The sequence below is a fragment of the Tachypleus tridentatus genome, chromosome 12 (genome assembly GCF_004210375.1).
Source record: "Tachypleus tridentatus isolate NWPU-2018 chromosome 12, ASM421037v1, whole genome shotgun sequence".
Taxonomy (NCBI): domain Eukaryota; kingdom Metazoa; phylum Arthropoda; class Merostomata; order Xiphosura; family Limulidae; genus Tachypleus; species Tachypleus tridentatus.
The window spans coordinates 90,229,194-90,251,822 of record NC_134836.1 but is presented as its reverse complement, the minus strand read 5'-3'; the positions used below and the strand labels follow the sequence as shown (position 1 = coordinate 90,251,822).

Here is a 22,629-nt window from a genome sequence, read left to right as displayed (position 1 = left end):
AATTGATAGTGTTAATGCATCAACCTTTTTCATACTTGACGGTAGGACTATGGGACATAAACATAGATGTTGGCAGGATAGATGCCAGCTGCAACTGAAAGAGTTTTATATTTTAACAGGATTGTTGACCTTTGGAATGGGTGTCCTTCTGGTGTTGTAGAGGCAGTAAATGTAAGTGAATTTAAAAGAAACTTGATAAGTATATGAGTAATAAGGGCTAACTTTGAGGGGTTTTCTTTATTTTTTATTTAACAGTTTAGAAGATGGGATAGCCAGGTTGGACCAATAGGTCCATTAATGTCCCTAATCAATATGTTATATTAATAACAATGGAAATCAAGTTCTTCAAGCTTCAGTCATTTCTGTAAAATTATAATATGCAGATTTAATGGTCTTTTAATATTATGAAGTTTTAAGATTTGTGTACATTTGAATTGGTCATTGCTTGTTGATTTAGTACCCTGAATATTGGGGTATGATTTTTTAAAACTAAGCCAATAAAAATAACCATTTTATTGAATGCTGTAGAAAATCAATGACCCAATAATTGTTCAGCTTTAGTTTTTGATCAATTATATTTTGGTTTGGTCATTAAGTATAGGGAAAGAAGAAAGGTGTGTAGTGTTGTATATAGCAATTAGATTTTAATTTTAAGTGAGTCGGTGATGTTTTTTAAAGAAACGTATTACAAATATAAGACTTTATATAATAAGTTTAGAAAACTATATTCTAACTGGACTCTTTACTCAGTCTTTTATTATGAAGATTGGAGTCCTAAACAACTTAATCTGACTGTTGCAATAGGACATTTATTTCAGTTTGAGTTTAATAGTTATGAACCAAACAAAAGTGTAAAAGTCAGGATTGCTGGTAAAATGAGATTTAATGTAGTGATTTTGGTTTTACAGATATATGTATTGTAGTAATATTATGGGGGTATGTTGCTGTAATTAAAAATGAAGCTATAGTTTTACACTTGTTTATATTAGTTTCACATATAGATCCAAATTGTGGTATTAGTTAACATAATACAAGAGTTTTTTCTTTAACTATTTCAGAAAGACAGTTTACTGTAGGTCTTTAACTCAGTGTTCTGTTGGAGTAAGTCATTTGGATTTTTGCTACATATATCCTGTCCTACTTTTGAAAATGGATGTTGGTTAAAGGACTGTTTTAACTTGCAGTACTGACTGTAGAAATACTTCAGACTATAGTACTACAGAAAAAGATGGCTTGTAGAACAGTGCATTTGACTTGCTCATCATCATGAAGGACGTTGAAGCAATAAGTGATGGTAATATGGGAGGTAATGGTGATTCTGGGCATGTACAATCAAATCCTACAAGATGGATACTAGAAGCTATAAATAAAATCAAGTATCAGAAGCAACGACCTTCCATTGATAGGATCTGCAGTGCTGTTCGACAGAATAACAAAGTAAGCCGAGACTTTATTGTGGAACAGTTGGAATTGGCTGTTGTTGAGGGCACAGTGCTTAAGGTAATGTGGAGATTTTTTGTACTACTGTAATTTATCAGTAATTTTAACAAGAGGATTAGAAATCTGTTGACTTGTTTTTGGTTTGCTGTAGAACTGAAAGTATTTATTATTAGGAGCCAATAATTTTCCTATAAGCTTTATTTCAGCAGTTGAATAGGGATGTTTGAAATAAAAGTTTAGAATAATGCATTTATGGTTTGGGATCCAACTACTAACCTCATCTGCCAAATTATTTCTGAACAGTTACAAACTCAGATTTGACTTATAGTTGGCTGATAACGTCCTTTGAACTGATTTAAATTCCTTTGCTTTCAGTGTTTGTATGTGTGTAAGAGAGTGATGACGTATTATTTAACCTGGTGCTATCTGTGTGATTGAATAGCCATTTGTCACTTGACTCATTCTAATACTTTTATCCTTTGGGTTGAAATTTGACAGCATGTAACTTTATTGAAGAATGCATCCAAATGTAAATTTAATGTAAACAACTAATGTAAGACAATGAAATGTTGAAGTCAAGAAACCTCTTCTTGTTGCTGCCTTTTGTAACTTTTTCTTTAACCCTTTGATTACCAACCTGTATAGATTATGTACCCAGATTTAATTTTATTTCATGGATAATGAGAATAAGATTTAAACAGAAAATGTGCTCATCGTAGGCATGTACACTTGTTTGATATCTTAGTAATAGGACATGTAAAACATTTGTAACTAGGGGCACTCCACAGAATGCATAAATCTAGTACTAAGTATTCATCTTGTCTGTATGTCTGTCGTTATCAACACACATGGACCATTTTTGGCAGGACAATGAGGAATAATATTCTACATATGTCCTCCAAGTTTCATCAGAATCTAATTAATATTTGACTGAATTGTAGTGTGAGAAATAGAACCTTATATTAACAGATAGCGATTGTTTGGATCTTGTGACAATGATGTTTGGCCTTAATCCTCCGAAATCTAATCTGTCCATGCTGGGTCATAGTTCAAGTGTATGCCAACTTTTGTCCAAATCCATTCAGTTGTTTTTGAGAAATCTCACAAATGTGTGTGCATGCATGCACACACACACACACACACACACGGATGAAGACATAGCATCCATCCACCTTTGGTGCCAAAAGGTAATTTGTAATGTAACTTTCGTGTATAATATCAGTATGACATTCTGTTTTATTTCAAGTTATTATTTTTTTAATAGGTGTATAACAAAGGATTGTGCTCTTATAAAGACCCAGCAGGAAGTTCTCAAGTGAAAACCCCTTCTAAAAGGATAACAAAGGCAACAGATCTGGTGAAATTACTACAAAAAGTAATCAGAGATCTGGGAGATCCTGGTGGGTCAACTTTATGGTCCATAGAAAAGCACGTGAAGCAGATTTACACAGTTGACAACTATTCAGAGTTAGACCTCCGAAAACAGCTGAGGTTTGCTGTCAAAAGAGCTCTGGCTAGTGGTCGACTGCTTCAAGAAGGACGACTTTACAAGGTTGGTAGAGTGGGAGGAACAAGCCTTTCAGATATTGATACTTCTGGCAGCAGAAGCAACAAGAACTTGTCTTTAGAAGCACCATTATTTAACGTGAGTTAAAGACTTTGGTTTCAATTTTACTACAGTAGATGTTAATATAAGACTGCATTTGGAGACTACACAAAATGTGACAAAAACAAAGATCTATTCCTTTCACAAGTACTCATTTATAGTTGAAGATACATCTGTGCTTTAGGCATTCAACATTTGTGCCAAAAATGGTAATGCTATAACAGTATTAATGGTGTACGTTAAATATTTTAAAATTTGTTTTTTGGATAGTTGCATGAAATTCTAATTTTATCACTTGTAGGAGAACTAAGCAATTGAAAATTTGCTGTTTAGATTTTTTTTTATTGGTTAGAAAAATAAGTAACTTATGAAAATTAATAGGTGGATAAATATATTTTCGTTCTTTATAAGATAATTCATACAGTAGCATGTATGAGGCTTAGGTGTACATTCTTTTTGAAAATGTAAGCTATATTATTCAGATTCATTTAGAAATTGTACACTCCTTCATAGAATTATGTTATCTTATTTAAACTCTCACTTATAAAAGTTATATAAGTAGGCTTTCTACTGTTCAGCAAAATGGGTTATCAGAAAAACCTAGATTACTGTCCTAGTAAGATTTAATTCTGTAGCATCCAAATATCTCCTGGCATTTAAGGACTAGGAAGTTTGTTTTTTGTAATGCCTGTTCCACTTGCAATAACTATGTAAAAAGACTAATCAGATGTTGTTTTCCAATTGGAAATATGTTTATTATATTGTATAATTAAGCTTGAAACTAAACCAAATCTCCTTCACATGTAAAACTTCAACTGACACTAAAATATCTGATGACTGATTCCTAGGGGCTTTGGTTGTTTTTCTTTCCAGCAGGACTAAGGTTATAATAACCTGCAATTGTCAAATTTAATGCTGTTTAAAATGATCCAAAATTTATTTTTTGTTTCATTTCAGAGTTTTCTAGCTTTTGTCTTTGGACATTTTTTTTAATATTATGTTGGTTAGGCAGGTGATTACATGTAATTGCTTTTACTGCCAGATTCTGTACTTCTTCATGTTAACATGCCTTAGGGCCCTACGTATGTAGACGTGATGCATGACACATCATGCTTGAGTACGATCCTGCAAATGATGTTATCTGCCAAATATTCAAAATATAAAGCAAAAAAAATTTTTCATTCAGAACTGAAAGAACTATAAAAATGGATCAAATCGTAGGAACATCTGCCTTTAATGACAAACAGGAATTCCCTGTCTGATGTTTAAGTTGGTAGCTTCTGAGACTGCTCTCACTGGTACAAATGAAGCCCAAGGTCATTTATTTTTTTATCTCGTCTGGTGAGATCCTGTCAGGATGGGCAGATTATGAGTAACTAGATTAACTTGACAAATGGCCAAACAGGAAAGATTCCAATTTTAAGTTATACCCAGGTTTAATTGTTAATAAATCTTCTGTGTAGCTCTCGTTTTCTGTTTAATTATTTTGTATGCATGAAATATGATCAACCAATCTCGCTACTGCTATCTTGTGGCCAAACACTTCGCCCCTCTATTTTTCTGTTGTCTTGACATAAACCTTTAGATTTTTAGTATAGTGTAATAATATTTATTTTAATCTTCAGATGTGAATGCCTCTTCTAAGTTAGCAGAGTATGATTATAATTAATGTATCATGAGACAATATTATCATTAGGCCACTTATATTTAGTGTGATTATTAATTAATTAAATGTATTTTGTTCAGTTGCTGTCATATGCTGAAGGCTTCAGGGAGAAAATTGCTAAACTATAAAAATATGTGTAATCAGGACAAAACTAATAAACTGTTTTTTGTCAGTATTAAAGTTTACAGGTATGTTGTGATTGAAAACTGCTACAGTTTAGGATTTGCTATTGAACTCATCTCTTTGTGCTTAGTATTATCAGAAAGTGTTTCTTTTTTCAGTATATGATCATACAAGTTTGTACCAATCTAGTGGCAAGTAGTAATAGCGAAATTTATTGAGAAAGCATATACTGGAAATTAACCTTATGCTATATTACTAGGAGCTTTTCAAGGCTACTTGACTACATTGTCTTTAAAACCAGTGAGTTTAAGTTTACCAAGGGAATTCTGGATCTTAGAAACATTTTTACCTTAATGATGTCAACTTTATGTTAGAAAGTGAAACCGTGAATTTATATTGGTGTAAAAAGTGCTGATTGATGGATAAATTAATTTGTCACTTTGAACATAAACTTGCTTTAGCCATAGGTTTGTCAATCTCTCAGTCAGTAATGATGTAGAATTACTGTTATTTTGGCATTAACTGGTACCTCTTTTTTGTTTTTTTACTTTCATCACTGTAAAACCTTAATGGATTCCTTTCATTATGAGTACTGAATTTACATGTTGGTTTCATATATATGCAGAAGAAGTAAAATAAGTTAAAGAAACATATTCTCTGAGAATGAACTTCTTTAATAACCCCCATCTAATTTTTTAACAAATACAAAATTCCTTAATAAGTCTTAACAGAATCTTGTCTTCTTTATAAACAAGTTACATTTGTGAAGTGTGCAAATAATTGTAAGAGGACCTATTTAAATAGCTAAAGATCTGTGCCTTATTTACATATTTAGTTATACTATTACAATTACAGGGTGTTCCAAAATAACGTTTACACTCTTTGGATCATTATAACTTGCCTTGTTTATTGATTTTAACAATGAAACAAGATACATATGATAGCCAAAGGATTTATTTAAAGATTTAATATTGAAAGCAAGAGAAAAAATAACAAATAAAATTCTTCCCAAGGAAAACTCTTCTTGGTTGAAATTGTAAACTGTCACAATTTGCTTGCTTCACTTCAGGTGTTCAAACTGAAATCCGTTCTGCTCCAGACATATCTCATAACGGGAAGAAATGGAAGTGCACACATCAAACACCATCTCATCTGGTATTAAAGCACATTGTTCTTCAATTGCAACTCTCAATTCGTCAATTGTTGCCCTTTTTGTGCTGTAAACTTTGTCTTTCAGAAACCCCCACAAAAAGAAATCCATGGGTGTCAAATCTGGTGATAGGAAATTCTACACTTTCTCTTTGTCCAATCCATCTGTCTGGCATAGATGCATCCAGATAAGCTCTCACGTCGTGATGGAAGTGGGGTGGAGTGCCATCCTGCTGGAAAAAACACTCTTCTTCTCCAAATTGTTTTTGGAAACATGGCATGGCAAACTCGTGTAGCATATTGAGATAATTCAATCCTGTTACGGTGTCTTGGAAAAAGAATGGTCCTATGAGTCCCCTAGCGGACAGACCACACCACACAGTCACTCCAGGAAAATTCAAGTGATGTTCCTCTGTAACATGTGGATTTTCTGTTGCCCAGTAGGTGCAGTTGTGTTGATTTATTGAGCCATTCAGCTTAAACGTTGCTTCGTCACTCCAAACAATTTTGAGTGGAAATTCATCATCGCCTGCACATCTAGCAAGATACCATTCACAGAACTAAACCCTTCGATCAGGGTCATCTTCATTCAGAGCGTGAACAAGCGATGGGATGAAACTTTTGAATTGGGAACGCTGGATTTAGGGATACCTGTTTCACGAGACAGTTGGCGCATTGATGTTCTTGGAGAATTCAGAACATTATCAATGACCTCTTGCTCTCTTGTTGGGCTTGTTGATGATCTTTTTCGACCGGAGCGACATTTTCTCATATGGTGAAGAGTTTCATGTTCATCAAACTTGGCGATGATGCGTGAAATGCTAGGGCGAGATGGCGCATGTATATGGAACTTTCTAGTAAAACGTCTTTGCACTTCAGCTTTGTTTTCGACTTTCCAAAAAGTTTTGAGAATGAATATTTTGTGCTCGATTGTAAGCTGATTATCTGCCGTTCTTGAACACAAGTCAAATGTGAAACAAATGAAACGGTTTATTAGCTATACACAGTCAAAGAGTGTAAACGTTATTTTGGGACACCCTGTATTTGTTATATTATTATATTGAAAAACAAAAAGACACCAAATAGGTTTACTTTGAGTGAAATAATAAATCAGATTTAAATTATTTGCTTTTTGCATTCAATTGTTGGAGTACCACATTGGTACTAAACACTTTCATATGTGTAATATAAAACACCTGGAATGGAGTTAAGCACCTTACCTTACTTATAACTCTAAAAAGAGTACTGTTGGCTAAAAATTAATTTAGAACTGATTTTCAAAAAAACATGATAAATTATTTATATGTGCAATAATGTTTTGTTAGCTACAAAATGAAAAGATATTCAGAACTTCTTAAATGAATAAATATCACATTTATTGGAACATATTAATCATGCCCTATTATAAAGATATAAGCATAAAGGAAAACAAATTTGGGTTTGATTTTAAAAATCATAGGTTTATTTTGGCATGTTGATGCGTGGTTAGAAGGTTAGCTATACTTTTTCTTGAATTTGTGTGTGTGTTTTTAGAGTAATGTATATGTATGCACATTAGCTAGGGGTGCCGGTACTTTGGACAGAAGTTATGCTAATTCATGATTAATGAAAGGTTATATTAGGACATGAAAAGTTGTTTCCTTTATATATAATTTTAGAAAACCTCGGAATGCCCATAAAAACGGCAAAGCACAAAATATGAAACCATAAATTTGCGTGTATCTCCTCATGAACCCAACAAACCTACATGCCAAATTTGGTGAAGATCCATCAACAGGGGTGAAGTAGTGGTAAAAACAAAAACCGCAAAAACACTCGTAAAGCTGCAATATACAAAATTTGAAATTTTTGTGTATTTCTCCATGGACCTAATGAACCTCCATGCCAATTTTGGTAAAGATTTATCCACACCCTGTTAAGTATTTACATGGAAATACAACAGACAGTACTATTATATTTATACAGATAGTGCCAATGCATTAGATCCGTGTGTGACTATTCGTAACGTCATGCCTAGACCTTCATACAGGGAACGGAGGCGAAACAGGAAAATTATTACCCCTATTGCAAATCTACATGCAAACAGTATAAAAATTTCGCGAAATTAGGAGTTGAACGTAGTGTAATAAAAAAAGTTTTTCCAGTATCATACAAGCAGGAGTTCCATTATAGTATGATTACAATATCAGTAGCGAATCTATAATTTTTGGAAAGGAAACGCCGTATAACTTCAGCATACCTCATTTATATTTGTGTAGCCAGTTGATAATCGCACTTTAACATAAAGTATTGGCTTTTAGCTAGGATAGTTAGGAAATAGAATCTTTTATTGATTTTTTTATTGTTAAAAGGGGCTTATAGTAGAGCGTAAGACGCAAAATTGAATTTGTTAGTGTATTACACACATGACACTATCTGCTTCAAATACACCTTTCAAATTTGTGCTAAATATGTATTTCCCATGGGAAAAGATTGAGGGGCTGGTTGAATATGGATTATTTTACCAGTTTATTAAATTAACTAAACAGAAAAATCACTCTAAGCGAGACCTCTAAACACCAAAATATCATAAAATGCAGAATGGAAAAGTTTTCGTTCGTGTAACTATTTTTTGAGGTTTTGTTTTAAGTGCGTATTTGAATACGTTTAGTTATGCAGGGTTAAAGTATATAGTCTTTCTTGTTCCAGTTAAATAAGAATGTTTCTAAGGTTGTCCCGTGAATGGGAAATCAAAGTACGCGTTTCTTACAAATGAAAATGTGAGTTGTTTTGTTGTTTGTTTTTTTGCAAAGCTGAAAAACTTGTTCTGTACCAATAGGCTAGACATTGCCAGTAGTTAACTTCCTTATAGTTATATCAAATGTTTATACATAAGGACACGCTTCAACAACCTAAATACTTCCATGTAGTTAATCGATAAAAAAAAAACACACACACACACACAGGTAATTTAGTTATTACACGGTTAAAGAATTTTATTAGAAGCTTAAACATATGAAAAAAAGACCGGTGAATAACACTTAAACGATTGCACGATCAGTAAGTATAAAGTTTAAATTATAATTTATGGCTAGTCACCAGCGCCCTCTTTTTTAGTTTGGTCTAAAATATTCCAGTCATACTTGTTTATTTGTAACTTATTGATCGTTTACATAGTTACCGATACAACATGAAAGTTGCCAGTTTTTAGCTTTTTAAAAGAAATTATTTTTTCTTTAAATGGATTCACAAAATACAATGCATCAAGACATGGTTCTCGTGAGCTGTGATGTGTTAATACCTGGTAGCATGCAGCTCGTATTCGGTGTACTTGTCAACGTGATTGATAAATGTAGTGTTAGGTGGTTAAGGCACTCGACTCGTAATCCGAGAGTCGCGGCTAAATTACAATTACAGCCGTTGGGGCATTATAACGTTATGATCAGTCCCACTATTCGTTGGTAAAAGAGTAGCCCAAGAGTTGGCGGTGGGTGGTGATGACTAACTGCCGACCATCTAGTCTTAGTACAGATAAACCCTAGAGTAGCTTTGCGGGGAAGAATTTTCGTCGTTCGACAAAATAAAAAAGAATTGCCAAGGTTTAACGTTCAGCGGCACGAAACATCTGGTTACACGAGCCTTTGAAATTAGGTTTTCATAACGACAGTTATCCAGTGGAAAACAAAACGAATTTTTCGTATTGTCAGAAAATAGTTTTAGACAAAACAAGAACTGGCACACACGTTAAAGATAGTACAAACCTGTTTTGCTTATAATTGATTATCATTACACATTAACGACAACATCTTTAGGAAAGCTGATGTTAGGACAGGAATATATTCAAACCCTTGAACTGAGGGATATTTCGTGCCTACTTTTTTGTTTAACTTTGTTAAAAAAGTACAATAAATTCAAGTCGTTCCGTGTATTTTACCGTTTCTTTTATTATGCATAAATATATATGCGTATTGAATCAAACACGGACTTTGATTACGACGTTGCACAAAAACTTGTTACTAAAAATGTCTGCGGGAAATCTAAGGGCTTATAAGAGAAAAAAAAAAACGAATTTTGGCGGTTACCGAAAAGATAGCGCATATGGTATTTTGTGCTTAACTAACAATGTGAGTTACTTTGGCTTTTTGTAAGTTAACTGGTAGTTAATCTGGTATGTATATTATATTTCTTATTTAAATTTAGAAGAACGCATCTGTTAACTTTGTCAGTAATGCTTTGTATTGTTGTTGGTATTTTTTAAGTGCTAATCGTGATACCTTAAGTGATAAACGTGTAGCATTGTTGTTGTATTTTTTCTTTTTGCAATACCGTGTTTACTGCGACCACATTTTCTACTCTGCTGTTTTACGTTGTTTTTGATCCAAAATCGTGTGTTCGTTCTCAAGCGATCTTTAGTTCGCCATCTGCCGGCTGTTGTTGGGTTCCTTACGTTGTTCTATTTGCGTTTGTGTTTTGTCCTTTCTTTTTCTTTTTACAACCGCAAGAGAAACAACCATTTTGAGGTGACTGCAATCATAATAAAAGTAGGTTAATAGTATTATTTTTATATACGAACTTGTAGATGTTGCACCATTTTTAACAATCTCAAGCTCACCGAGAAGGCGTTGTGGTGAATCTTACTGATATTGTTATAAAAGTTTAACACTTGGTTGGAACTAAAATTCCGATTGAGTTTATGAATTGAAAGCATAAATGTACTTCCCCTGATACCGCATGTAAAGATGTTAAATTAGGTAACATTAATATAAATTTATTTCGCAGCTGTAATATTATTAATTACATTTTCATGACCGATTATATTTTGTTATTAAATTCCTATTTCAACACTTTTTAAGCTGTCATAAAAGTTGGAAGTTTTCTTTATGCACTGAAAGAGGCCCGGCATGGCCAGCTGGTTAAGGCAGTCGACTCGTAATCTGAGAGTCGCGGGTTCGAATCCCCGTCGCACCAAACATGCTCGCTTTTTCAGCCGTGGGGACGTTATAATGTGACGTTCAATCCCACTATTCGTTGGTAAAAGAGTGGCCCAAGAGTTAGCGGTGGGTGGTTATTACCAGCTGCCTTCCCTCTAGTCTTACACTGCTAAATTAGGGACGGCTAGCGCAGATAGCTCTCGTGTAGCTTTGCGCGAAATTCAGAAACAAAGAAATAAACAAGCACTGGTAACAACCAATCAGATAACGTTATTTATCTCGGTTTGCTGATTTATATTGAATTGATCTAGTTTAACACGGTAATAAGCGATTGCTTGTGGAATCTTAATTATTGGTTGTAGGGACCATGAATTATACACAGGATCAGTTTAGTTTGTTTTGAATTTCGCGCAAAGCTGCAAGAAGGCTATCTGCGCTATACATAGGCTTAAACAGAAATACCAACGTTGTTGAAATCAACCCGATCGATTTCTGTTGAGGTCTGTGTGTGTTTTGCAGGGAAAATTAATGACTCCATACTTTTTACTGCTAATTTATTTACACTGTTTGGTAACAACATAAAATTAGCACTACTAGGCTGTGAAACAGTCTCTTGTCATGTGACCTTTGTTCCATTGTGTGTGTGTAAATTTCTTCTACCTGAGGATGACGTAGTCTTGTCGAAACATCGTACATTTAAAGTCGTTTTGTTCATTACCCACTCAAGTTGTCTCAAAACATCAAATTACTCAGTATGATGTAATAGGTGAACCCCCACGATTTTACAACTACTCGTTAAAATCAGGGTTAAGACAACTAGTAAAATCAGTTTTAATTAAAATAACTTTACTGCGAATATACACATTGCCTGAAAGGCTTTGTTGATGTTTTTAATTTTACACTGTACCAATATAACGAAAGAAACTTAATTTTAAACAAGCGCAAGTGATTTTACTATTACTCTCTTGATAATTATAGAACTACGTCTGATAAGGGTATAATTTCCTTCTATTGTCGCACGTGTTAAGTTTTATGCAGATTCGCACTGACATGTGGTTTAAGGTCATCCGTCACGTCAGGGTAGGTTGGACAGTAGTAACGATTCCTGAAGAATCTGCAAGTGTTGGAATCTTGTTGAACTGGTTTGTTTGTTAAGAAGAAAGGTGTGATATTATACAAACGATTTTGTAAGTTGTATTACTTAGGAGAAATTCGAGTAGGGCGGAAAGTGGAATTTACCAGAATATTGCTCGTATTGTGACAATTGACGAGAGTTATGAAAATTGATAAATACTTGTTTAAAAAGTTTGGTCATATTTCGTGTTGTTTGTTTTGAATTTAGGAAGTCACAAAAATGGTTATACACACACACAGAGCAGCCCAACAATTTTGGTCGGATTCTGCGTTAGGTTTGAATTTAGGAAGTCATAAAAATGGTTACACATATCAACCTAAAAATGTTGGTCAAATTTCGCATTAATTAAAAAATTGAAGAAGTTATGAAAGTGGTTACACACAAAGATTTAAAAGTTCTTGTTTTATTTTGTGTTTGCTCATACAAATGTCTGTTTAGAACATCAGTAGAAAACACGTTTCAAAAGCATAATTTCATGTCTTTCGTTGTTGTTGTTCCTCCAAGTTAATACGGGCCATGTATTAAACGTTGTTTATCTTTTCCTTAACGGTGATTGACCCCAATAGCACAACGGCATATCTGTGGGCTAGAACCGTGTTTCGATACCCGTGGTGAGCAGAGCACAGGTAGCTCATTGTTAAGCTTTGTGCCTAACTTCAAACAAACAAACAATATGTCAATAAATAGGACAGTAGTAGATAAGATCACTGAATTCGCGAGATCTGGAGATCGCGCGTTGTGGAATTATATTCAAAATATAAACAATAAAACTTTATGGATGGTTGTACAAAAACGAACACAAATACCTTTTATTTTTTGCTATCATCCTTCAGTGTTTACTGAGTTATTATTTTGATCAATGAATAAAGAGGAAAAATGTATTCGTTATATAAATGTGTCTTCAGTAAGAAATATTTCGAATGGTAGCAATTAATAATGTCGTTTTGTTGTTGTTGTTAAAAATTTGTATAAGTGGACGAAGTTTTGTATGTGAATGTATGTGTTTTCTTATAGTAAAGCCACATCGGGCTATCTGCCGAGTCCATAGAACCCGTGATTTTACAATTATAGATCCGTAGACTTACCGCTGTACCCTCGGGAGACTCGAAGTTTTATAAGGCCCACCAGCATGGCCAAGTGGTTAAGGCACTCGGCTCGTAATACGAGGGTCGCGAGTTCGAATCCCCGTCGCACCAAATATAGTCGCCCTTTCAGCCGTTGGGACGTTATAATGTGACAGTCAATCCCACTATTCGTTGATAAAAGAGTAACCCAAGAGTTGGCGGTGGGTGGTGATGACTAATTGCCCTCCCTCTAGTCTTACACTGCTAAATTAGGGACGGCTAGCGCGGATAGCCTTTGTGAAGCTTTGCGCGAAATTAAAAAAAAACAAACAAGTTTTATAATTACTAATCTTCAGTTACATTTCTAATTCAACGACACACTTACCGAAAAGTAATGCATGATTAACAGACTTTTTTTTTTTCAGTTAATTCGGATTGTGAGTTGTGGCATTTCGTACAGAAAGAAGTAAAACGTACATGCGTGTATATTGAAAGTTTATTTTAACTTTAATTGCGTGGGTGTTGAATTCGAATAGATTGTTACACGGATTATGAAATTTTCCACTGTACGTGATACCCTACACGCCCATTGTTACTTTTATTATTATTACTTAGGCAAGGTACAAACCAGTATAAGTGTATATGTGTGCATATTGAAGAATTAATAAGAGCCAGTGGATAGATTGAAGCATCGACCTACCGAACTGTATTCGATTCGCTGATGCTTAGCCGTACTTAGTACGTTAATATAAAGTTAATGTTTGTTAAATCCATACTTAGTGCGTTCATCAGTGTCGTCAAGTGAAACTTGTTCTCGCAACTACATTAGTACATGTATATTTGTTTGAAGTATGTCACGAGTGTCAATTTTTTTATGCTCTCATATAATACTTGAAAGATAAATAGGGGGCGCTATTTACGCGCTTATAAACATTTCTAGTTTGGTTTGATATGTGAGCACGATAGTGTTTAATTAGTGAAGTAATGTGTGTGAGACACAAGTGTCACATTTGGCAGAATCGAAAATAAATTGTTTTAAAATAATAATAAGAAAAATATGAAAGTGGAGTTTAATACATAGAAACTACTTTTAAGAAACGTTAGTGCCGTTTTGGGTGTTATTTAATTTGTGGTCGTGAGGATTGGTTACGTATAAAATACATTCACTTCTTACTTCTTAAAGGTATCCTAGAAATGACAGGTTTGATACGCACTTGCCTGTAAATATTTTTCTGTGGTTACTCTTTTGGTTTAACGTTTTTTGAGCATCTTTCTCACGTTTACCAGTGAATCACGGATGCTCTTCCAGTTTCCATCAGGAACGACTCATACTGTCTAGTTTCCTTGGAATTTTATGCTCTACAACGCTAGTATTTAATTTGACACAGACACGCAGAAAGAAAAATGTTTTTCTTCTATTTATTGTGAATTCCAATCAAATATACTAAAAAAAACTGTGATTTTTATTTTCCAAAAAAAAAAAGCCACAAAACAGTTCGATTTGTTGTATTCCGTTTAGCTGCGTAAGAGCGCAGATAGCCCTCGTGAAGCTTTGCGCGAAATTCAAACCAAACACTAGCTGCTTAAGTTACTGCTCTGGTTCATCCAGTATTAAACATTTGTTCATATTCAATATCTTATCGCAATTTATAAACTAAGACTTTATGCGTATAATTTTTGAAAATGAATTATTTGTAAAAATCAACTTTTAAGATTTTAAGTTTTAAATCTTGTTTTATAGATAAGTTTCTGTAAATTTTAACCGTGGCAATAAAAGGTACTATGTAGATCACTAGTATTTTATACTTACCCTAGACATAGCAGTTGGGTTGTTTAATGTTATCGCAAATTTTATTAGTGTTTGACTGTGAAACATATGCACTGTATTACTCCCCACAGTTTATCTAAGGCATTTGATTAACTTTTAATCATCTTAATTTCCCCAAAAGTCTCAATAATTTTCATATATGAACTCTGTTCAGATCAATTTCTACCAGTCTCCAGTCACGATGCTATGAGTTTTGTGTAAATCTCCAGCAACATTTACCGTAACTTTTTAGTTTGGTTATTTCTGCTAAACAGGATTTTTCAAGAAGCGACTCATCCACTAGTAACGTTTCATGCTTAATATGTATATTTGTGTGGTGGAGGTAACATTCTTACCCATATCTACAGCTAGGTCACTGACAAAATTACCACTGAAGTGTCGGGTCACACATAAAGAACATACCCTAGTTACTTTCAGGTCACATTTAAAGAGATTGGACCATAATTCTAGATCACTTCTGTCTCCAACAGTAGTAGTTTCCATAAAGGTTCTGTTCAACCACAAAATTTCGTTTCCAGTATATCGCTTGAGTAGTTTCAACCAGCTAAAATGGGGGTAGGGACAATAAACGCATCTCTGTTCTTTTAGGAATAATATTATTGTCTGTACTTTACACCTGGCACAGTCTGATTCTTGGATGATAGCCAACCACAGAGTAAGCTATTAGCGCGTGGCCTGTACTCTGGTGCATTTTGTGTTCATACGATAGAGGTGGGCGATGCCATAGTATTTGCATTTGATATCCGTTTATTCACCATTTCTATAATTATTTTCACATGTTTAGGTCATGAGGACGCAGGACTCGCAATCTAAGGGACGTGGGTTTGAATCCCAAACATACTCGCCATTTGATCCATAGAGGTGTTAGTTAGAACATCACAATCAATCTTTCTATTCGTCAGTGGAAGAGTAGCTCAAGAGCAGGCGATAGGTAGGAGGCGATAACTAGTTCACTTCCCTCTAGTCTTTCATTGCTAAATTAGGGACGGCTAGCGCAAATAGCTCTCGTGTAGCTTTGCGCCGAATTCCAAACGAACCAGAACAATTATTTCCAGTACTGTATATGTCAGCATGTGACAGAAAAACGTCGTCAGTTATACATAAGCGATAAAAACTCACCACAAACAGCAATGAAAAAATAAATATATTAAACATCTTGCAAGGAATACAGAAGTTAATAATCAGTTACACCAGTTGCATAATACTGCAAAGGGTAAATCCCTAAAGGGAAATAACGAAAAAGCGTTGTGAAATAACCTGTTTCATTGGTAAGTATCAAACAAAGGCGAAAAACCAGTTAACTTTAATCGAACTCAGTAAGGGGGTGTTAATTAGAACCTAGCTCTCTCTGGCCAGTTGTGGGTATGGCAGTAACAATCATTAGTTCAAAGTAACTACATGTATTATTCACTACAAGTAGAAAATAGGTAAAATTAACACCGTATAAATACGCCCTTTACAGCCCCAAATGGGAATATAATTTATTTGAGAAATTAAAATGGTTGTTCAAATTGGGACTAACCTAGTTATCCAAGTTAGCCTTTCTAACTCGATAATACGTGTAAGTTAATGCATTAACAACTACAGGTTTACAGAGCTATATTACCATATAAAGTATTTCAATTCATTGTTATGAAGTTATGAAGCAGCTCTCTAGACAAGTAGCTAAGCTTGTAGTTGTTTTTCTTTTGATATTTTTGTTTAAATCAATAACAAGTACGATGTATGTTTATATTAGTACGTTAATCACTCTTCAGATTTTAGGTTAAGTAACAAATTAATACTTCCTCAAAAGAAAGTTTCACCGTACGAGAAAAAATCTGACTGGTTCACTTCCGCATTTATAGATATATTTTCTATTACCACGTTTAGTTTTAGATACACACAGAAGAACGTGCGATATTGAATAATTACTAATATTTGGCTTGTTACTTGTATCTAGATTGAGTGTGTTTAGAGATAAGTCCCAAAACATTTTACAGCTATTTATGTTTTCAGATTCTTGGAAAGTATCAAGTAGAATAATGTAGTTTTTTTTTACGCGGCTTTCTAATATGAATATTTAGGGTTTTAATTGAATGTAATAGTAACTGCGTACATATATCTTAAAACATTTACTTAATACCGCACATTTCAAGTCTAAAATAAGAGTTATATATTGTGTCACATACGTTTTACAACAGCAGACCTCTGACGGTCAGTTTCACTGTTCTATTAGAGTAGCAAAAGAATTACTTGTTTGTTTGTTTTGAATTTCGCACAAAGCTACACGAGAGCTACCTGCGCAAGCCGTCCTTAATTCAGCAGTGTAAGACTAGTGGGAAGGAAACTAGTCATCACCACCCACCGCCAACTCTTGGGTTACTCTTTTATCGTCACATCATAATGCCTCTGCGACCCTCGGATTACAAGTGTCTTAACCACCTGGTCATGCCGGGCGAAGAATTAATGGTGTGTGGTGTTGACTAGTTTATTTTCCGTTGGTCCAATTATCTTAAAATTTATCAAATACACCTCAGGTGTGAAAAACTTATGGGGCCAGAAAATTATTAAGTGTGCGATTTAAAGAAATGAAATCAAAATTGGCGGGAAAACTGGTAGCTACATTTAGAACATTAAAAAAGAATTTTAAAGCAAATATTCGTTCATTAGTTAACTAGGCCACATTTTTTGTTTACCTTGAGACACGAAGGTAGGGAAAACAAAACGCTATGGAAACTTGATTAACAGTTTCATGTCATCACCCGCAGTATCAAGCATCTGATTGCTTAAGCTAATACCACGTGACAATAAACGCTCTTTAATTAGTATAATTTCATACAATTTGGCAAATTTATGAGTAATTAATAGTAACCATTCTTCTGTATAATTCGTTTGATAATTTGAACTAGAAACTCATAATCTAGTTTGCTTGGAATGCTGTATTGGTTAGTGTACCCCTACTATGAACCTGAAGAATCATGGTTCATTGTTGCAAGCGCTCTTCGCAGTTTGAAGCTGTACGTGTGTTTTAAGAGTGACAGGCAAATGTCACTATTCGAGTTGGCGGTGGTTGTTGTCTTCCTCAGCTTAAAACCAGAGGCGGCTGTGTGCAGATAACCTCAATATATCTTTGCGCGAATCTTTGAAACAAACAGTTTTGCAGTTAAACTGAGTCATCGAAGCACCAAAAACGTTTATTTTGGGTTTCACTGAGGTATGATGGAAGCATATTTACATAAGTATATAAACTGTTGCCTGTACCAAGCGACTTTATAACGGTACAGAAATCAGCGTGAGAGTACCATAGGAAACTTCCCACTAAAAAAATGTTTATGTTAAGTTCCTAGTTTATTATTATGTTTGTTTGTACACAGGAATCACTCACTGCTTTTTTTTTCTTTGATCATGTTTAATTCTTCAATAACGAGATATTGACGTAATTTCTCCAAAGGGGAGGACAGTGGTTGCCTAGAGTGTATTGTCTGTCAAATATTAAAAACACCTCGCATAATAGATGCTTAAAGTTGCAACTTGCGCATGTCCTGTATAACGACAAAAATTATGCACTATACAGGCAATAACACGGCAAAAATAAAAATATTTGTTACTCTTAGTTTTGGTTTTATATACTCTAGAAACAGAACATTTTCGGGGATAAGGAAGTACATCTAGTTTCTTTGTGTTTTCAATTATTATTGTTTTGCTTGTGTAGTATTTTTAGAATTATGGATTACGTAACTAGATACATAAATCTTAGGTTGTTATATATTAAAACCTTAAAGTACTCCTGTTTCTTATTTATTAATTAAAGTCATTTGTTATGCATTGTAGATGTCGCTATCAAAAAAGTGCGAGTCGTTTGGAACTTTATTGTCTAATTTTTTTGTTTGTTTTTAAAAGTATATTATTTCTTCCGTCATAATATTTTGCACTGACACTAAAATGTACATGTTGGTTTATTAGACAGTAAAATTTGTACACTTATTTTCTGTACAAAAAATTGAACAAGGTTTTTGACCCGATAGAAAATTGGTAAATATAATTAAATTTCTCATATTTTTAGGTGTGGGTTAAAATACTAAGAGATAAAACTCTTTAAATTCAACGACGCCCACTTGAATTTTTTTATTTCTTAATTTAGAATAACAGCCCCCTTATACTAAATGGTGAGGAATTGTCATTTTCGAAGCATAATTACTTACTTTTAGAAAACTATCATATTATTAAAATGTTATTACGGATATCGTGTAGGCGATAACTTTTAACAAATCCTGTATAGTCAGACCGATATAATCAGATTTACGTCAGTTCTAAATCTGAGGTAAACCAAATTATAAGTCATTGCGTGTTTGTTACTGAATAAGTTGAACTCGTGCAACGCCGTGTCGTGGTTGAATGACAAGATAAAAGATATAAAATAATTCAAGGTTTTCAGCATGACCCAACACCACCATGCAGAGAAGGATTTCTTGATATAGACATTCAAATATACTCCATAATAGCGAACTTCATCTGTATACAGTGAATGAAACTTGAATAACTGATGTGCTGTATATAGGGAAAGTAAATCAGAAGTGTGGTGATTCGTCAGCACCATTCCATTCACCGTTACAATTTTTTCGATGTGAAAAGCTTTGTGTGTTTCATGTATCGAAACACCATTATTTACCCCTCGTTACATCTAGCGTATATAAGCCAGTTCTTATTTATTTGCCTGGAGAGACCCGCAAAACATTTGTGATCAAATTAGTATTTTTTTATTGAACAGTACTATTTTATAAATACAGGATTTCTAGAACAATGCAAAATTATTTTCACCGCAGGTACCGAAATTTTTAAGTCCACTTGTCTTAAGCCTAACATTAGTCAAACATTAAGTACGGCCTATCTTCAATAACGAGAAAAATTTACGCAATAACTCGGTTGCGTTTTTTGTTTTAGTTTAGTTAGGGCTAAGCTTCGCCGTACTTAATACTATCAATAAAAAACTTATGATGCTATTCTGCGATCTGATGTTAGACTTTTCTAAATACCTCGATAAGCTTTTAATATGTTGTTATTCAAAATATCTATTAAAATATACTTGCATTCGTCGAAATGCGCGCAAAGTTTCAGGACAGGTAAAAACTAAGTATACATAATTATTTTATATCTTCTTTTGAATGAAAAAGTAACTGAGTAGCTTTCGCGAGTTCAACTTTATTAAGTAATCCGATACAAAACGACCTAGTCCCACATATTAGTGTGTTCATTCTTAGAAAGTTGTCTGACGTGTATTTTTTATTGGGTTATGTTTGCTAACCGTTTTGCAATCATGATACCGATCTGTAGGAAGTATTATATATCTATCATTCATCGTTTTTTGTATGTAGCTGGGTTGGTTGGACACAAAATGACTTAATCCCACACATCAGTTAGAAAGTTGTCTGACGTGTATTTTTTTATTGGATTATGTTTGCTAACCGTTTTGTTATCATGATACCGAACTGTAGAAAGTATTAATATCATTCATCACTTTTTGTATGCAGCTGGGTTGGTTGGACACAAAACGGCTATATCACACACATTAGTTAGTAAGTTGTCTGACGTGTTTTTTTTTTTTTTTTTTACTGAGTTATGTTTGCTAACCGTTTTGCAATCATGATACCGAACTGTAGAAAGTATTAATATCATTCATCGGTTTTTGTATGTAGCTGGCTTGATTGGACACAAAATGTCGTAACGGCAATAAATGCATCCTGTTTATAGTACCTTATTTAAAATCTTAAAATCTTTCTTTTGCGTTGACTGTTTCAGAGGCTGATGATTTGACCTTGATGGTACTGATAAACCTCGCACCGGTATAAGTATTTGTTCTTGTGACTAGTTGGTCTGGTTGGAAAGGGGAAGGCATGGGGAATGCAGTTGTGGTTTGTGGGAGACAGGAAAACAAGCTAACACTGACGTTGGGAGGAATTGTTCGTGATCTTTGGCAGAATTACAGTACACTGCTGCGCCATTTTTTACTTGTACATTGTCATGGTCTAGTTTGTATTTTGGTTTTTTTGCGTTTGCCTGAAAGAAAGAACTTGTTATTGATATTAAGAGTTTAGTGTTAGCTGACTTAAAACTTTCACGTTATCGTAAGCTCTGGTAAATACGACTGAGTAGCATTTGTAAGCTTATTTTATCTTCCAATAGAGTGCTAGCTAACGTACCCATTCAATGAAGTGACCCCCCCCCTCCACGGTGTGACATAGGGTTCATGCCAGGTCTGTTCGTGATGAAACCCACTTGAAATAAAAATGTGTTTCAGGACAGCTGGTATGGGTATTAACACTTTTATCAAAATAAAGCATCTTCGGGTCAACAGTGATACGTGCCAGGTCTGGTTAGTTGTTAAATTATGGTTTACGTGTTGACTGTAATATTCATTAGGATAGTTTTAAGATCACCAGTTAGCCCATAGGTTTCTTTTATTTGTAAGTAGCTGCTTCAACAGCCAACAACTATTGGTTTTTTGTTGTTTTTTTTTTTTTTGTTTTTTTCTAATTTCGCGCAAAGCTACACGAGAGTTATCTGCGCTAGCAGTCCTTAGTTTAGCAGTGTAAGTGGTTATCACCACTCACCGTAAACTTTTGGGCTACTCTTTTGTCAACGAATAGTGGGATTTACCGTCACATTATAACGCCCCAACGGCTGAAAGGGCAATCATGTTTGGTGCGACCGGGATTCGAACCCGCGACACTCAGATTACGAGTTGAACGCCTTTACCCACCTAGCCATACCGGTCGTCAACAACTATTGGAGATTCTTTAAACACTCTCTATCTGGAGTTGTTTGGACCACGTTAAATGGATCTATAAGCATGATTAGGCGAGTGGGTCGTTCGTATATGGTGGTATTTCTCTTTAAATGAAACCCATACTTATTTGTGAGTAAACTCCCTAGTGTTTTTTACATAAATTCAAAGGGCCTTTTCTATGTTTTTTTCATGTTAATTATATACAGTATTTGAAATACTCGTATGTTAAAGTGTGTAAACTTTCTTATTGTATATTCTCTACTAATCCAGGAAAAAAATCACAGCTATATTTACATTTTAAAAGGCAAGAAATTTCGTGAGAACATGAATATATTTTTTTCCGTTTTTCTGCACACTTAGAATTTGTAAATTAAATCTACAATGACTGCTAACTAGTACACGTTAGTTTGTGTGATGACAACAAAGATTTAAAATATTTTGTTTATTACATTAATTATTTATGGTATTTAAATAAAATGTGACTTATTTCCTTTAACCTTCTCTACGTACGTTTCCTGTCAATAATTATATTTCCTTAGCTACAAAAGTTTTCACATCAGCAGTGGTACCTTTCAACACATCTTCTCAATTACACACAATCTTATTTTATTTCTGTGCTCGTCTTCTATTGTTTGATTGTTTGTAAACATCAGGTGTGAATTGTCATTATCAAATATTGCATGCTATAACGTTATAAAACTTAAGTTGAGTAATAACTGTGTGTTCGTTCGAGTATTCTTGTTTGTATATCTTATGCTATAGTTAACCTTGATTTGAACTACGATAAAGTCATATAGAGCAATAAAAATTTATTAATAATACACGTCTTGCGTGTAACAAATATTTTTACTTTAAAATCGACATATGCGTGCTCATATTTTCGGTTCTTTACATTTCGTGTTTTTAATGTTAGCTCTAAAATGATAAAGCGTGGTCCAGTCA

The 22,629-nt window shown here is 34.1% G+C and overlaps 1 protein-coding gene across 1 annotated transcript in view; it reads left to right on the top strand.

The window, feature by feature from the left end:
• The window catches only part of LOC143233960 (uncharacterized), a 79,581-nt gene that overhangs the window by 1,764 nt on the left and 55,188 nt on the right, over positions 1–22,629 (top strand). Inside the window, 3 exon segments of the mRNA XM_076470895.1 lie at positions 120–171; positions 1,059–1,500; positions 2,705–3,085. Coding sequence (XP_076327010.1) covers positions 1,267–1,500; positions 2,705–3,085 — 615 coding nt within the window. The 5' untranslated portion in view covers positions 120–171; positions 1,059–1,266.